The following is an 18664-nucleotide window of genomic DNA, read 5'->3' as shown; positions in this document are numbered from 1 at the left end:
ATAGAGTAACGAGGCTGTTTTTAAAATGTAAGGACTAAAAAGTACAGATAATTGCGTGAAAATGTAAGGAGTAAAATTAAAAAGTCGTCTGAAAAATAATTACTCCAGTAAAGTATAGATAACCAAAATTTCTACTTAAGTAAGGTAACGAAGTATTTGTGCTTCGTTACTTGACACCTCTGCACATCAGCAATAAATATACATACATAGGTAAATATATACAAAATAATCATATGTATGTTATAAAAGAAACATGTATTGCATATATACTGAATATTAAAAAATAAAGAGGCATAAAACATAATGATGTATTTTAAACTGTTATTTCAGGCCTACAACAGGAGCAGAATAGTTGTTCATATATGCTGTTGCATGTGCCTTAATCTAAGTAGTTTATATGTATTTTAGTTAATTTAAGGAAACAACAATGCATAAAGTTTGACTGATCTTGGTGCTACTTTCAGGTACAAGGAGCATCACGTTTTGATCATTTCCTTTCCAGTTCAACGAAGGCTTTTGGGACAGTAATTAGCAATATAGCTTTGAAGTACTAAACCTAAAAGCAATAACTGCCATTAGTTGTTGAGGATCTACTGCACCTCTATGATAAGATGAGAACAGACAGAATTGTTTCCTAAATGCAAATATGACAAGTGAGAACACAGAAGCATTCAAATTGAAAAGTGAGTATGTGTTTTAAGGCTTAAGATGAATTTCAGCACACAGTACAATATCCAATAGGTGTAGGGTGTAGGGACTGCAAAAACTAAATGATGAATATGATATCTCCTGAATCCATGACTGACAGAAAAAAGTAGCAGCAAATCTCTCTTTCTGAGAGAAAAAACAAAAAAACAATCCTTGATTCTAAAGTGATCCTAGCATTATTTATCAGGTGCAACATATCAAACACAATGTCATGTGATGAACGAGACAATCGTTATGTATAGTAGTTAATCTAAACAACATCAATTAACTGTTATGACTGCTATTCACTAATACATAATAAGATGTATTCATGTTCATATTAATCTAAATTATATATATATATATATATTTATTAAAAAAAATATTTTAAGCCTGCAATAACAGTTCGATGTGTTACATATATACATAAATGTATATATATATATATATATATATATATATATATATATATATATATATATATATATAGAGAGAGAGAGAGAGAGAGAGAGAGAGAGAGAGAGAGAGAGAGAGAGAGAGAGAGAGAGAGAGAGAGAGAGAGAGAGAGAGAGAGGGGGGAAAATAACAATCTGTCCTGTCCTGATCTCTGATGACCTCTCCTGGACACACAACCACACAGCTGTCATAAAGAAGGCTCAGCAGAGTCTCAGAGTCCTCATGAGGAACAATCTGGACGGTAAGCAGCTGTTGGCCTTCTACCGCTCGTCCATTGAGAGCCTGCTGATGTGCTCTGTCTCCACCTGGTACGGGAGCTGCACTGAAGCAGACAAAATGAAGCTTCAGAGGACAAAAAAAACAGCACAGATTATCTTTGGCTGTCTTCTCCTCTCCCTGATGGACATCTACTCCACCTGGGGCCTCAGCAGAGCTCGCAACATCACCAGGGACACCGCACATCCCAGTACTCAGCCGTTTGAGCTGTCGCCTTCTGGCAGGCGGTACAGAAACTTAAAAACAATGAATGGTTGAGTGGTTGGTACCACCTGGTGGCAATAAAGTCCAGTTTTGCAGCAATCCAAGATGTCAAGAACTGTCCCTACCCCTCCTTTAATACAATCTATCTCATCAACTCACCTAGTAATGTCTGTTTTTAGACTGTCGGAGAAAACAGGAGTACCTGAAGAAATCCAAGACAAAGGTTTAGAAGTCTGTGTGATCAATTAAATCACTTCAACACACACTTTCAACACATAACAACAAGAATGATAGAAAGATAAAGAATACACTTGTGTTATGTTTTATTGTTGTTGTATCGTTGTATTAGACCAGACAGATCTAAACATGCCTAGTAATTTTGGGAACAATAATTCAGAAATTAATACATTAATATAGAAAGCAGAAAGGTATGAAAATACAATTCACCAATGTACCGTAATCATTTTACACTTTTTTTTTAAAGAGAAGGATCTCAGCAAAGAATGGAAATTAAAATAAATACACAAAATTGATTAGTGGTGTCAAGAATGGTGAATGGTGTCAAGCACATAATTTCTAAATAAAGTCATATAAAATATCATAAAAACATTTGGTAACATTTTCCTTGTTTTCAGGTGATGCAACAGCAGAGTATTGTGCTGATTTGTAGATGTTCCTGACACAATCCTCCTCGTCTATCCAGGCATGGAACCAGCACTAAGAGCGGCTGACACTGGCACAAGCCAGGGCTGGAGATCAATCTGGAAACCTTCTGGTTGGATGGTATCCAAGTCAACAATCTAGACTATCTTTATAAAAGATGTGGCTGCATGCAGTGAATAAAAAAAACAACATAGTTTTAAAGTTCGGCAGATAACTGAGGAGAACAGAGTCAAACTATCTGAGAAGTTTTGTATTTGTTATTACAAAGTCTACTTCTAAGGTATAATCAAATTTTGCAACATATGACCCTTCAACCACAACTTATTGTTTAACTTCAACTCACAAGCTGTGAGTTCAGATCTTTCCAGAAGCTACCAGGTTCTCATGGTCATACAGTTGCCAGCCCCCCCACCAGTGTATCCACATGGTCACTCCTAGCCCCCCTTCACAGCACATCAAGCATTTGCTGGTGAGTTCTCAGCTGTCTGTGCCCTAAATAGACCTTATCAGGGACAGACTACTTTTAAGGGGTCTCTCAGACTTTACCTACAGTATTTCAGTGTTTCGTTCATAAACCCTAGGATTATTTACCAACAGTAGAGGATATTGATTGCAGCTGAAGTAGTCAGTATTTCCAAAACCTGTATTGAAAAAGTCTTTCTTCATGACTTTTACATATTTAGAGAGGAACCCCCTTCATGTCCTGGGTGGTCCACCTTGAGCTGTCCCACCTCATCAAGATCCCCTATATATAAAAACTGAGGCATTAGTGGGGGGAAGGTTACAAGAGATAGAAGAAAGTCTGTTGGACACACTAGTGGCTAAAGGAGAAAAACTTACAAGACACAACGAAGAAAGAAGGGGATAAAATAATACGCGTCATCTAAAGGTACAATGCAGCCTCCACATAGACCTTTGCTTCAATGATTGACAGTTAGGTTTGTTGAGGGGACTCAGGCTAAAAAAAACCCACACAAAACAAAACAAAAAAAATACAAAAAGATTATACAAATTATACAGAGAAATACACTCAGCTGCACCCCTCACTGTGTATTTCTTTGTATAATTTGTATAATCTTTTTGTATTTTTTTTGTATAATTGCCCTGTAAAATTGTAAATAGGTTATGTTTATTTTTATTCAGAACTGTCCCCTTTTCTTTTCTTTTCTTTTCTTTTCTTTTCTTTTCTTTTCTTTTCTTTTTCTTTTCTTTTCTCTCTCTACCTCAAACTGCTGCACCTTAAATGTTTATACTGTTTATTCTGTATCATAGAAATTCCACATTTGTTTTATTGTGTATTTTATTTTATCACCAAAGAGCAAAATTACCGGAGTCAAATTCCTTGTTGGACAATGTTCGAACCTGGCCAATAAAGATGATTCTGATTCTGATTCTGAAAAAAACCCCACACAAAACAAAACAGATATGTAAGGTCATATGTCATATGGGACAGTGGCATTAGTAGTAAGGCTCAGTCTGGGGTATCTGGGGTATGAGGCCATTTCCAAATAAGGCCTGACAGGAGGCCATTTAAAGTTGGAGATAACACGTGCAAAGCCATTTGCTTCAAAAGACTCAGATCAGCACGACGGTGCTTTGCAGCGGTGAGGAAAAAAACATGAATGATTCTATAGATTATAAATATTACCCATCTGAATTTGAAGTAAGAGCTTGTACTGTGCCTGATAGTATAGGATTTGGACTGCCTATGCACTTTTATTCCTTTTCTAGTTACATTTGAAATAACAATTTATAGCATGTTAAACATACATGTTTTAACTGTTTTAACTTCTTTGAAGTATTTGTTCTCATATAGAAATCGTACTTATCTGAATTGCTTTGTAACTTCACAGCAGTCTAAATGGTACATTTTCATTTGACTGAATGATGGTCTTAAATTTGTTACACTTTTACATGACTGGAGAGCATGACACAAAATGTGATCAGCCCAAGGGAGAGTTGATTGAGGCTCACATGAAAAGACAAATGATTATGATCTGTAATGTTATATCTGCTAATCTCATTTTCATCCAGATGGGAGACCCTATCCAGTTAAAAGATGAGGGAAACAAATTCTTTCAGGCAGGAGATAATGACAAAGCCATCGAGTGCTACACCAATGCCGTTAAGGTGTGCAAGGACAAAAAAGTGTTGGCTGTAATTTACAGGAACAGATCTGCATGTCATCTAAAAAAGGTAAGCAATTTGATGAAAAACTAACTTTACATTCATAGACTTTGAGAGTATTATGTTTTTTCACAATAAGGAAATATAAACTTTTTTTTTTTACAGGAAAACTATGCCAATGCGGCATCTGATGCATCAAAAGGTAAAGAGATTAAATAATTTAGGCAACTATTAACAAGGAACAACATCCCTCCAAAATAAATAAATTGATAAACCTGACCACAAACAAACAGTCTCATTATCATTATGGATTTAATTACATTTTTTTTTTACCTTTACATAGCAATTGATGTAGATGCAGCAGACATCAAAGCCTTGTACCGTCGTTGCCAAGCTCTGGAGAAGCTTGAAAAACTTGACATGGCCTTTAAAGATGCGCAGAGATGTGCCACCCTGGAACCAAAGAACAAGACCTTCCTGGACACGCTCCGCAGACTTGGAGCAAAAATCCAGGCCAAGGTCAGCATTGTGCACATATGCTATATACCATCACTGAGAACACCACAATTGAAATACTCATCATCGAATGTGTTCACCAAAAATCTTCTAGCTATTTTGCTTTATTTGAAAAGTTTTACATGGGTTTGCACACAAAGAAAAGACAATAGATACATTAAACCACAACATAGTAGACAACATTGCATATCATTGCAGCATGTTGGTGTCGTTTACAGTACAATTGTCATTTACAAGATTTACTGCTGTCTCCACAGCTGAAAACAACATTTTCTACGGATTCAAGGGTGCAGAAGATGTTTGACATTCTCTTCGATGAAGAAATTGGCAAGGAAAAGAAGGAAAAAGTGGGCATTTTTAGCTTTTTGCAAACAGATGAAGGGATTAAACAAACTCCCTGTTTTGACTAATATTCAGTATGTAGATGAACACTCCATTTTCAGTTCTGATGCAGCTACACCTCCTGTTTAATCTTCCAGGCTGCCAACAACTTGATTGTGTTGTCCAGAGAAGATGCCGGAGCCGAAAGAATCTTCCAGAATAATGGAGTGTCTATCCTACTCAAAATGATAGAAACGGGCAAACCAGAGATGATCCTGGCTGCTGTTCGCGCTCTGTCAGGAATGTGCACAGGACACAAAGCTCGGGTGAGTCAAAGTGCAGGCAAAGGGAAAAAGGGAAAATCCAAATGAAATCAGCAGCAGTTTCAGAAAATACATATAAAATACAATACACTTCATGAAAATAATGTTGTTTGATTGGCTTTCCCTCTAATATTTTTATTTTATTTATTCTTAACAGGCCATGGCTATTGTTAATCTTGTGGGTGTTGATAAGCTCTGCAGCATCATGGCAGTCGACAATGAAGAAATTGCACTAGCAACGTGCAACCTCTTCCAGTGTATCAATGACTCCCTCACTGGTGCAGATAAAAGGGATTATGGGAAAGAAGCATCCTTGGTTTTGGGTGAGAAAACTATAATTTGTAATTTAAAAAGCAGATTATTATAGAGTTAATCAATATATAGTATTATGGACTGTTTTACTCATCATTTACGTTTTACAATTTACGTTTAATCCTTGATCAAATCCCAAACAACCACGTATCAAAGACGGCTATTCTGCTGGTGGTATTTTTTGAAGATCAACTCAGACTTTGAAATGTGATCTTACATAAAATCTCTCTGCAGATGCATCTAAAGACCTGAAAACAATTCTTCTTGCTCTGCTGGAGATGGTTTCCAACGCCAAGGTATCTGGCCATGGCAGAGACCAGGCACTGAACCTCCTAACCAAGAACGTACCCCGCAAAAACAAGAAAGAGGGCGACCACTCCAGGAGTCTCTTCACTATTGATCACGGTCAGCAAGAGAGCTCCATCAGGTCACTCATTACGATCTACCGCTTCATTTCAGATTTCATTATGTCATATATGTATTTTGTACTCCAGGTCTGAAGAAGATCCTCAAGGTGTGTGGTCAGGTTGCTGAACTGCCAGACCAGATGCCCCTCACAGAAAACACACAACTGATTGCTAGCGTGCTCCTTAACCTGATCTACGATGATCTCAAATGTGATCCAGAGAGAAACAACTTCAGAGAAATTTGTGATGAATACATCAAGTATGTCCATAAAAAAAGACACGTTAGAATTAAAGTATTCTCCATAAAGACCCAGCCTTATGAACTTTTTCCATTTCCATATTCTGCCCTTACTTCCCACAGAGCCAAAATTGACCCTAATAACATGGATAAGACCCTTCACGCCATCAACACTATCTCAGGGCTGCTGCAGGGTCCCTTTGAAGTTGGCAATGCTCTCGTGGGACATCAAGGTGTCATGGAGATGATTGTGGCGCTCTGCGGCTCTGAACGTGAGGTGGACCAGATGGTTGCCGTGGAAGCGCTGATCCACTCCTCCACAAAGATGAGCCGCGCCAGCTTCATTATCACCAATGGTGTGTCCCTGCTCAAGGACATCTACAAGAAGACCAAGAATGAAAGGATTAAAATTCGTGCTCTAGTGGTAAGCATACCAAACATAGGACAGAGTAGATCTTTAATGGTCAAGAAATGTCAAAAGATTATTAGTGGTGTGATCTGCACACGTACTCATGTCCACATCGTCTGCAGGGTCTCTGTAAACTGGGTTCAGCTGGAGGTGATGATTACAGCTTAAGGCAATTTGCTGAGGGCTCCACAGAGAAGCTGGCCAAGCAGTGCAGAAAGTGAGTTCTCACACACAATAGTTAAAATGACTTTGCTTTGTTTCTACGAGCCATAACAGGAAATTATAAAATGAAGGGAATACCAGCCAAAATATGTCCTGCACACATGTGACCCCTATAAACAGATAGACAACACCAGGGTGCCATTGCAGTTGTTGGCACATCACATTTTCACCAAACACACTGTTATATTTTTGTTTTCTACTTTAGGTGGCTCTGTAATCCCCAGATCGATACTAAAACAAGGAAGTGGGCTATTGAGGGTCTCGCTTATCTGACCAACGATGCTGATGTGAAAGATGACTTTGTGGAGGACGAGCCTGCAATGAAAGCCATGTTTGAACTGGCTAAGGTATGGAAATAACAGACAGTCGCTGATAAAAGATGATCAGTGCATGGCATCGTGAGTTTGCTCATTATTCTTTATCCAAATAAAATAAATAACAATTTCTGTAAAAATTAACTTACGAGAGGTTTACTATGAAATATAATGCATTTTCCCATCATATCTTATTTGATGGTAAGGGAAATCAATAAAATTGATAAATAAATATGTGTGATTCCCAAACCACTGAGAACCCAAGTGCAGTCAAGTACTCTTTGCATACAATATATTTGAGTATGCAGTGATGTCCTGTTTTTCTCTGTGGTTTTAGTCAACAGATAAGACTATCCTGTACGCAGTAGCTTGCATCCTCGTCAACTGCACCAATTCCTACGATAAGAAGGAGATCATGCCTGAGCTGGTTCAGCTGGCCAAGTTCTCAAAACAACATGTTCCTGAACAGCACCCTAAGGTAACAGATGATGATGGTCCATAATAAAGGGCAGTAAGGGCTGATGAAGTTGCACGCATGCATGCATTTACACATTCAGTATGTACATTGCACTGTATATGTATCTCTTTCTTTTCAGGACAAGAAAGACTTCATAGTGAAGAGAGTGAAAAGGATGCTGAAGGCTGGAGTCATTTCAGCGCTTGCTGTCATGGTCAAAGTAGACAATTCAATCCTGACTGACCAGAGCAAGGAGATGCTGGCAAGGTTAGGGTTTAGTATGTGTTGAATAAAGCATTTTAAACACGTCACAAAACTTTTTTTTCAGAAATTCTTCCAAAACTACTTTGTCACTGCATTTTTTGAAATATTAGGTTTAAGATCTCAGACGATTACTTTTGTTTCCTGTTCTTTCTAGCTGAGGAAAGAACAAGCTGAATTACAAACAAATGCATCCAAAATCTTGTAAAAATGTGTTAAAGTTAAGCATTCACAGAAATAAATATTTTTTTTTATTATCTTTAGGGTTTTTTTGGCATTGTCAGAGGATCCCAAAGACCATGGTACTATTGTTGCCCAAGGTGGAGGAAAGGTAAGTCATGGTTCTTGAAAATACTGTAATACTTAAATCAACAACATTTAATAAAATAACAGTGAGATGACGTACTGTATCATAAGACATTGAACCACCTGGTTCCCAAAAGAACTTCTTGGAACAGAAAGGTGGAGCACAGGAACTTAAATGGTTCATACTACCCAGATAAACCAGTTTTTCTTGATTTCAAAATCCCCAGCTGTTGTTCATGGCTGTTATTTAAGCATGTCTTTCTTTGGTCTTGTGCCCTCAGGCTCTGATACCACTTGCACTGGAAGGTACAGATGGTGGAAAGGTGAAAGCCAGCCATGCCCTTGCCAGGATTGCAAGTATTTCCAACCCAGAAATCGCCTTCCCTGGTGAGAGGGTACGTTCCGTTACGGATACTTTATTTACTTTAGTGTTTGTGTGATTGGTAAGAACTGAAAACATACAGCCGCCTCATTCATCCCTTGTCTCTATGTTTACACACAAACACCCGAATTGTTATGGCATTGAACCTCTCAAGTGACCTTTAAAAAAAATCTCATTTCAATCCTGTCTTTGTTGGCAGGTGTATGAGGTGGTGCGGCCTTTAGTCAGCCTGCTCCACACAGACAAAGAAGGACAACAGAACTACGAGGCTCTGAGAAGCCTAACTAATCTGGCTGCCTTCAGTGAAAAACTAAGGTGATGTATTAAACCTTAAAACTGTGTGGTGGTGAGTTCACTGCAGTTGTTGTGGCTTCTCATCTAGGGTTGCCACCCGTCCCGTAAAATACGGAATTGTCCTTTATTTGAGAAAAAAATGTTGCGTCCCGTATTGAACTAATACGGGACGCGATTTGTACTGTATTTTCATTAACTTTTACACCATATTCTAGTTGAATTATTGAAATAAATTAACTTTTACACCATATTCTAGTTGAATTATTGAAATAAATTAACTTTTACACCATAGTCTAGTTGAATTATTGAAATAAATTAACTTTTACACCATATTATAGTTGAATTATTGAAATAAGTTAACTTTTACACCATATTCTAGTTGAATTATTGAAATAAATTAACTTTTACACCATATTCTAGTTGAATTATTGAAATAAGTTAACTTTTACACCATATTCTAGTTGAATTATTGAAATAAATTAACTTTTACACCATATTCTAGTTGAATTATTGAAATAAATTAACTTTTACACCATAGTCTAGTTGAATTATTGAAATAAGTTAACTTTTACACCATATTCTAGTTGAATTATTGAAATAAATTAACTTTTACACCATATTCTAGTTGGATTATTGAAATAAATTCACTTTTACACCATAGTCTTCACCTGTAGGCTATATTATACATTTGGGCTGATGTGGACATACATAGAATAGGAGGATATTTCAGTTGCGTATGGTTGGCTGTCTATACAGTCATGCAAGTTCAATGCTATTAAAGCACTTTAAACTTGAAATCAAAGCATTTTGTTTTTTTTATATAAAAATTTTATATAAAAATAAACACATTTTTATTCAGTTTAGAAGTTTGGGGGCTTTTTTCTTTTGGCTCCTGCGCTGCTGAAATCAGGGCGTCCCTTATTTCTATTTCTGAAAGGTGGCAACCCTATTCTCATCTTAACTTTCTTCTCATTTACAGGACAAAGATTGTGAAAGAGAAGGCTTTGCCAGAGATTGAGAATCACATGTTTGAGCCGAATGATAAGATCAGACTGGCTGCCACTGAGTGCATGTGCAACCTAGTGACGTGTAAAGAGGTGAGAAATGCTAAAACATTACCTTATTAAAGACTACGCTCAGTAGGTGAATGAAAAGTCTGGCTGAATGTGATTTTTTTAACAGAAAATGAACTCTATATGTGTTTTTAGGTTCAAGAGCGGTACCTGCAGGATGGAAATGATAAGCTGAAGCTGCTGGTGTTGCTATGCGGAGAAGACGATGACGGTCTCCAGATAGCTGCAGCTGGGGCCCTGGCCATGCTCACATCGTCTCAGAAGAAGCTCTGCACCAAAATGACTCTGGTGGTATGTATACAAATATTATATGAATAATATGAATTTTACAACATCCGGAATGACAAGAAAAAGAGTTACATGTTATTAATCTCTCCCAACAGACCATCCAGTGGCTTGAGATCCTGCAGAGGTTGTGTCTCAATACCAACATTAAGATCCAGCACCGTGGTCTCGTGATCGTCTACAACATGCTCAACTCAGACGACAATGAGCTGGCCAAGAAGCTGATGGAGAGTGAGGTGCTGGAAATCCTCACAGTTATTGGAAAGTCGGAGGACAATCCCAAGAAGCAGGACCCCATTGATGTGGCACGCACATGCCTTGTTAAAGCCATGGAGCTTGGGCTCATCAAACCCTTCTCCAGCCCATCTTAAAATGCTGGAAACAAATCAAAGAATAGCAATGGATGTTTTTCTTTATTCCCTCTATTACATAGAGACCTTTTATTTATACTTTTTATAAATTCATCAACTTGGCTCCAATCTCTAATTTTAAACCTTTTGAAATATAAATCTGCCTGTTTTCTTTTATTTTCTTCTTTTATTTTTATTTTTATTCTTTTTTAAAAAGGTGGGCAGTATGAAAAGTACACATGGGGTATTTGCTACAGTGACACCATGAGACATCTCCTCACTGCTGGAGAAGAACAGTTTTATTGTTTATGTTTGTTCTGAGCTGTAACTAAGCTTTCTTTCTTTCTTTTAAATCTGTTTACATGCAATTATTCATATTAACTCTCACGCTTGTGGGTATTTAGATTAGCCAAAATATACCACTTAAATAACATCTAAATGCTTCATTGTTTATTTGTCATGGTTGTGTTTTTTCTTTCAAACTTCTGTTCTGTGTTTTGTTATTCTGCTGTTCTCATTTCAGGGTTTATGTTTTCTTGATCTGTTATTTGTAAAGATGTTTGGTCTTCTTCTGTTCTTGGTAAGGTCTATTCTGTGTTTAGTTGCGTCCTTTCCTGTTTGCTTCTTCCTCCTGCTGTAACCTCTGATTATTGGCGTCTTGTTGTCTTTCCTGATTGTTTCCTCAAACCTTAGTGAGTATATATTATCCTGACTTTCCTCCTTCCCCTGTTAGTCCATTGTCCTTCAGATGTTTAGCTCCCTGGGGAATGCCGATGTACTTTTCTTTTCTTTTGGATATCCTGCTGTGTGCTGTGATTTTGGTTTAATAAAGGACTCTGTTTCCTACTCCTGATTTTGGGTCGTCCACACCAAATCTTGAGGCAATTGTATTTGTGTAAGTAAATCATTTGTGTAGTTCACAAAGATGACACTCAGTACTGTCACAGGGATACTTCATACAAAACTTGCTTTGCACTATCCTTATTCAATTCAATTCAATTCAACTCAATTCAGTTCAATTGAATTCAGTTCAATTCAAATCTCCTTTATCAGTCCCTGAAAAGAATGGAATGTATAGATAATTAAAATATATTGAAATAAACATAAGAAAAGTTGTGCTCCAAAAAGGATTAGCACTCAGTGAAGGCCTCGGCATAACTTGACTATATACCTGTGAGCAACAATGTCAGGTCTCAGGGGTCTCTTTCTCCTTTCGTCAGTGTTTTGTTTAGTTAGTCCCCTGACCCCTCCGGAGGAGGTGGACACGGGGATGGTCAGCACCAGGCAGGGGAGGTGATACAGCTGCAATATGCTCTCAGTCAGCTCTTTCAGAGTCAGAAAGTGCAGCAGGTCTGGTGGGCTCCTTGCCTCAAAGTTTGCCATGCTGTTCATGACCGTCAGTTCAGTTTTGAGCCTGGGGAGGTCAAAATGCAGCCCGTAGTTTTACGCAAGGCTCTGAAACTCAGAGTTGGGGAAGTTTCAGGATCTCTCTGTTCTGCTTGACCTTGTTGTTTTGGGCCGTAGTATGATTCCAGGGCTGCTCATCTAGCCGAAGATCAACTCTTGTGTCCCCAAAAGTTTTCAAACCGACTGTAGTTTGCAGGTGTGCTGCAGAATCTTGATATCGGCGGGCTGACTTTGTCAGATTTGTAAGACTGATAAATCCGCTGCTGAACCAGGTGGATGACTTGTCAGTTGTAAGAAACCACCTTCATTTATGAATGAACCAGTTGGTTTCTTTGGCTAACTGGTGAAGGCTTGTAGCTCGTTGGCTTCTTCTGGCAGCCCCAGAACAGCCGGCTCCTGCAGCCAAGTTGTCCTGCATCCTTCTGAACTGACCAGCATTGCCTTGCCTCCCCCACTTTCACCCCGTTTCCCAGAGTGGAAATAATGTTTGGCATATTACTGGCCCTCTTTAAACCACGGTCACTATTCTTCTTTTGTTCACGATCAAGATGGGGTGATTGTTTTTTCACTATGTGACCCATCATTTCCCTGTGCACAGCTTCTTACTCAAAACTGATACACCCCATCAACGCAGTGTTATTTGAGAACATCTGGAGATGAGAGGATGTACTGGAATTTAACACTGAGTGATTAGAAATTGTAGAATACGGTCTCCTGTGGTGATGCTGAACTGCTGACAACCAAAACCATTCCTGCTGTGCTGTTGATGTTCAATCTCACAAACTGTGGCCTGTTTTTGAGGTAGTCAGTTATCCAGATAATTGTGGAGGCCTCCATATGTGTTTTTTTATGGAGTTTCTCAAAGAGCAGCTGAATTGTGTGAATAAAAAAAACTGGAGACATTTAAAAAACATGATTTTTTACAGTGCTAGGTGTATTTATCCAGATAAGCTTATAGGATCACTGAAACTTGTGGATGATTGCATCTGCATCTCCAACCCAATCACATTCCACATAGTCCCTGAAAGATGCCTACTTATATTGGTGAGGCTGTCTCTTCAGGACTTTTGTATCTTTTGTGAGATGTTTGAGCAACTGTTGTTGGGTCATTGTGGGCAGGTGGATCAATTTATTATTTTTTTAAGTGCTGGAAGAAGTTAGAATGTGCTCTGCAGGACTGGAACCTTCTCCTGGCTCAGCGTAAGGTTGAAACAATGCCCTGGACTCTGACACAGCTGGGTTGCATAGACATACAGGATCTTGGGGCTGACACTATCTGGATCTGCAGTCTTGCTCTGGTTCAGTCTCTCCAGCTGCCTCTTCACTCAGACAGACAGCAGGGGGAGACAGAGGGTTTAATTTTCTTCCTGGTGTGAGGAGAGATGGTGCAGTGTCAAAATCCACGAATAAGTTGCAAAATGAAACTGTAGAAGTGTGACATTAAACTGCAGCTTAACGCGATAGAGCGTATCATTGAATTCAGACTTGAAAATGCAGACGTTTAATACTGATTAAACACAAACAAATGAGCTTAAACAGCAATGGAAATGTACAGTAGATACATTAAAGCCAATGTGCCCAGCACACACTGATCAAATGTCTGGAAATCAAATATCAATATGATTTCATGGTAAAGGCAACATCATGATGTTAAATCTGGATTCACTGTGGCACAATGAGCTCTCTTGGGGAAAATAACATGTTCTACTTTTTCCCAATCATATTCTTAAGTCTTTTAAAGGACATATTCTGCCCCCTTTTTTTTTCAAGCTGACAGTTTCCTGAAGTACGCTCACCTTCCTCTTCTGTGAACTTCATTTGATTGGTTTGTAACACCACTTTGTAATAGCAATGTACTACTGTACCACATCATGGGTACAGCAAATGTAGCAAAAATCAAAAGTGGATGTACTGTACATAAAGATGGGGTATCTGCATATTTCCACTCTGATCTGTGTATGTGATGTCATGATAACCTGCTAATATAAAAAATGGGGCAACTCAGGTGGTTGAGCCTCCAGTGAGGGCATCGCTGGTGTGTGAATGCTGTATGAACGTTATGGTGGTGGTCCGAGAGGCCATTTGGGCAGTTCGGCTGACATGTTTCCATCAGTCTGCCCCAGGGCAGCTGTGGCTACACGTGTAGTTTACCGTCACTGAGTATGAATGAATGATGTGAACACGTTGAGTGTCCAAGAAAAATGCAATATAAATCAAATCCATTATTATGAATTCACTAAATGACATGTTTTCCAATCTAAGTGGTTAAAAAAAAAACAGTAAAAGTGAAAACTTTGTTTCAGGTAGGAATTTTTGAGCTGTTAATCAGTTCAAACCATCAAATTTCAAACACAGGTAAGTTCACCTTTCATCATATGTCTCACTCAAAGTTGACCTGCTCCCTTACCTACAAAAAATGGACAGAAGTACTACAAGCGTCCATCTTTGACTATTATAATTAACTGCATTCATAATTAGTAAAAAAGAAAAAAAAATGGCATTCTTTAAATGAAAGAACGATTCAACGATTTCAGCAGCATTGTTTGTTACAATAGTATGAATGAGGTCACAGCTTCAAATCCTTCTTGTTCTGGCTGTCCCTAATATACGGAAGAGTATTAGGGCCATGCAAGAGAAAAAAAATTTGAGAGTGGAAGATTTTTTTTTATTGTGCACTTTGAGAAAAAAGTCATAATGTCGAGAAAAATGTTGAAATGTCGTGATTAATGTTGAAATACAATTTCAAGAAAAAAGTCGAAATTTCGTGAATAAAGTCGAAATTTCGCCTTTTTTTTCCAACTTTATTCATGAAATTTTGACTTTTTTCTCAACATTTCGACTTTTTTCTCGAAATTATACTTCAACAATATTCTCGACATTTCGACTTTTTTCTTGACATTTCGACTTTTTTCTGTATAATGTATAATGAAAATATAGTGTATAATGAAAAAATAATCTTCCTCCTCTAAAATATTATTTGTATTTTTCTCCTGCCTAGCCCTAATACTTTTCCGTACTGATACCTCACCCAAGACTAAAGGCTGAAGCTGACCTCTATTTTTTTTGCTCGAATTTGGTTCATTGAGCGTTGTCAGGCCTGCAGAGGGCGTTGTTGAGTGTTTTTTCCAGCTGCGCACCGAGGCAGCTGTAAAGGCTGATTTATGGTTCCGCGTTACACTAACGCAGATTTCGGCGTAGGTACGCGGCGTTGCGCGCGGTACGGTGCGCGTCGCCGTGTACCTGTCGCCGAGGGCTCTGCGTCGATTTAACGCAGAACCATAAACCAGGCTTAAAGAGGCAGGGCAGCAGCCCAGCAGAGGATCACGGAGCTGCTCGCTGCACTCTCACCGCCGCGGAGAGAAGCAGACGCAGTCATTTATTTGCCTGAGGAAAAGGCTTTACGCAGCAGGCACTAAGGACAAGATTTCCACGACACGACAGCCGGGGAAAAAACGAATGATGTGAGTGTGATTCAATCACACGACAATCTGTGAGATTTTTGACTGGTTTTGCTGACAATGATATTGAAAGCGACTGCTGTTTCTGAGTGGGAATACTACGACAGGTGAAAAGGCGCAGGTGTGCTGCCAAACCATCCAGCTGTTCAGCTTCCAGCCCGACACAGGCTGTTTCTTTTAAATACTTTATCTCTTAAAAAGACAAGCAGGGGGCAGATCGTTTTATTATAAGGGAGGTGTTTCTGTCATTAAAAAAAAAAATATATATATCTTGTGTAGACTGTGAGATTAAGTGGGGATTTGTGGAGTTATTGCTTTATTATTATTCTTTTTATTCAGATAAAGTCGTTTTTACTCCAAAGTGTACGTGCTGGAAAGTCACTTGTGCTCTGGTACGCTTTGCAAGTGCTTTTTTATGTATTTTATTTCATGTTTTGGCTCAGGAAAACTTACTGTTAAAGTAAAACAAGCCTCAACTTGTGTAATGATGGCTGAGGAAGAAAGTCTCCAAATGCAGAAACATCCCGATAATAATAATAATGCTACAAAATCATTTCGTGTTTAGACACTGCTTTTAACGCCTGAGAAATGAAGCTCTCACAAACGTGACTGCTTTTGTGCAGTCTGCTGCCAGATCCATTTGCTGACCAGAAAAGTCAGAGAGTGGATTTTCTATGTTCTGAAACTGCAGTAAACTCCACATCACTGAGCATTACTGGTGTATTACTGGTGTGACAGTGGCGTGAGCTTCAGTATCTACCACATTATCACCGCTCTTTACAGTGGACTGTTACATTTCTCTGCTGGTGACTGGCTGCCAGTCTCTCCACAGTCTCGCCCCATCTCTCATCCATACCACCACCAAAGGATTCACTGGACTGTGACAATTATGAAATAACTCTGCCAGACCAAAGCTAAAAAGAGGAGTTATCTGGTGTGTTATTCTGGGAAATGGAAAGTGTCTCAGTGTCCGAGGGTAGATGGCAGCGAGTTTACCAACAGTAGTGTCTGTGAGGGCTATAGACTTGTGTTTATCATATAGAATTGACATAATAGGTTACTACATTTTAGCTGATTTAATTACACATTATGTCATTGACATAATGGAAAATGAAAAAGGGCATCATGATGGGTTTATTTTTCCTTCTGTTATCAGAGCTGGTTGCATTTTTCAAGTTTGTTGTCTTCTGTGTCATCTGTAGCTTCAATGACCTGAATGATAAAGGTGTCCTGTGAGAAATGATACAGGCTTTTCTGAGTTGACAAAGAAATGACATTTCCTGTTAGGGCATGACAGTTTGTTTTCTTTTTCTTAACTTTAGTTGACAGCAGTAAATTGTGACATATCTGCTCATTGTGGCCCATTTTGGCTTAAGTGTGAAGTATATGTGTTTGATGTGACCCTGTTCTTGTGATCACAAGGGGTCAAGTAAACCAAATATGTGAGAAGTATTGCAGACAGAGACAGGGCTCATTAGTTTAAATATATGCCTGATGTACTAAACACTGTACAAAATGGAATAATCATGCAAATCTATGGTTTCAAGCGAGGTTACAGACACCCCCCCTCAAAAAAACACCAGAGTGGGTATTTAACTCCATGGGCCTCCTTTATCTTCCTGATTTGACTGAGAGGCATTAGAGTTGGCCCATGTTGGTCAGCCTGATTCACAGGACGTTTGAAAGGGAAAGCGACTCATGCAAATTCCCGCCTTTCTCCTCAGGAGTAACACCTGAGCTTTCATCCTGTACTGCCTGTTGCCCTTGCACTGCGCTGGATGTCACAGCAAGGCATCTGTGCATTATGTAATGTTTTTCACCTGAGTAGCAGCAGAAGTGACACGTTCATCAGCCTTTTCCCCTCCTTGGGGTTGCTCTGTGGTGTATCAGACCTTTTTTAATAAGTGATAACACTATAATGTTGACTGGATCTGGAATAATTCATTAGTGACACAAAAGAGAGGACTACCTTCTTAGATCATGCGGTGTGTCTTTATCCTGCTGGCTGAGCTTCCTGTGCAGAGGAAGCACAGCAGTTTGCAGCTGTAGGACTCGTTGTCTTGTCTTGTGATTTTGGGTCAAAGAGCACTACATGTACTGCGTTTTTACTGTACAGTGGGATACAAATAGTGACAGGACCAAAATAACTGGCATATGAGCCTCATTAAGGTAGTTACATAAGTAAACAGTTCTTCCTGTCTCATTCCTCATGATGATGATGTGCCTTGTGTCCACGCAAGGGTGTTGCCCCGTGAAGCCTCTGGTTATAGTCATTACCTTCGTTTAAAAAAATGCCTCGCTGTGTTGTGACCGTGGAATCTGGTGCTAGTTTGTGTGTGTCTAGTGTGAACTCAAGCACCACTGTAATCTCTGTCAGACGAGTCCCGCCACTGTGATGATGCCAGATAAGGCGCTACATACAAAGGGCTCTGAGGTGAAAGTATGAAAGGAGCATTTGTTGTATTTCACGGGATATACTGGTTCTTCTTCTTTGCTCACATGTGGTATCATGGCATATGTTAAATTATATTGATATGTTTTTGCTTCAGTTTCTGTAGCAGGTAGAAATATTGAGTTGTATTTTAATCAGCATAGTAAATGATCTCTCGTAACCCAACATGTAGCTATTATGGATGCTCTTTAAACAGTTGTGCAGAACACATTCAACCATTCACACACACATCCTGGAAGCACTTCAATCTACACGGTTGGTTTTTGTCTACACAGTGCTTTTTGGCTGTCACACGCTCCCACACTGATGAACTTTTCAGCTGTAAAGTTTCATGAGCTTGCGCACCAGTGGCCAGGGATCACACCGCCACTCTTTCAGTTGTTAGTTTACCGCTCTACTGTCCTAAACTTCTTTTCAAGGTTTTCGTCTGAGGTCATTATCGTGCCCTCACTGTGGACACCAGC

General features: G+C 39.0%; 3 protein-coding genes across 3 annotated transcripts in view; all 3 read left to right on the top strand.

Annotated features, from left to right (window-relative positions):
- The window catches only part of cenph (centromere protein H), a 62328-nt gene that overhangs the window by 34086 nt on the left and 9578 nt on the right, over positions 1–18664 (top strand). The gene's annotated exons all lie outside the window — the stretch shown is intronic.
- On the top strand, positions 3062–11729 carry unc45b (unc-45 myosin chaperone B). The gene is made up of 20 exons (XM_061729044.1): positions 3062–3175; positions 4321–4482; positions 4579–4615; positions 4757–4932; positions 5187–5276; positions 5409–5576; positions 5731–5896; positions 6120–6290; positions 6380–6551; positions 6654–6954; positions 7062–7156; positions 7367–7508; positions 7813–7953; positions 8072–8199; positions 8458–8524; positions 8781–8894; positions 9081–9196; positions 10155–10272; positions 10384–10539; positions 10632–11729. Exons 2-20 carry the CDS (start codon positions 4321–4323, stop codon positions 10902–10904), a joined length of 2793 nt encoding a protein of 930 aa, XP_061585028.1. The 5' UTR covers positions 3062–3175; the 3' UTR covers positions 10905–11729.
- The window catches only part of pip5k1bb (phosphatidylinositol-4-phosphate 5-kinase, type I, beta b), a 59555-nt gene continuing 56505 nt past the window's right edge, over positions 15615–18664 (top strand). Inside the window, exon 1 of the mRNA XM_061729049.1 lies at positions 15615–15751. The gene's annotated coding sequence lies outside the window, so the exon portion shown is untranslated. The remainder of the gene's footprint in view (positions 15752–18664) is intronic.

Source organism: Cololabis saira, chromosome 9 (genome assembly GCF_033807715.1).
Source record: "Cololabis saira isolate AMF1-May2022 chromosome 9, fColSai1.1, whole genome shotgun sequence".
Lineage (NCBI taxonomy): Eukaryota > Metazoa > Chordata > Actinopteri > Beloniformes > Belonidae > Cololabis > Cololabis saira.
This window is presented reverse-complemented; position numbering and strand designations above follow the sequence as displayed.

What these genes read in the sequence shown, in the direction of transcription:
- unc45b (XM_061729044.1), top strand. Translation starts at nt 4,321, where the DNA reads ATGGGAGACCCTATCCAGTTAAAAGATGAGGGAAACAAATTCTTTCAG. An exon ending in GGCATCTGATGCATCAAAAG is followed by an intron (nt 4,616 to 4,756) that starts GTAAAGAGATTA and finishes ACCTTTACATAG; the next exon opens with CAATTGATGTAGATGCAGCA. An exon ending in TCTCTTCACTATTGATCACG is followed by an intron (nt 6,291 to 6,379) that starts GTCAGCAAGAGA and finishes TTTGTACTCCAG; the next exon opens with GTCTGAAGAAGATCCTCAAG.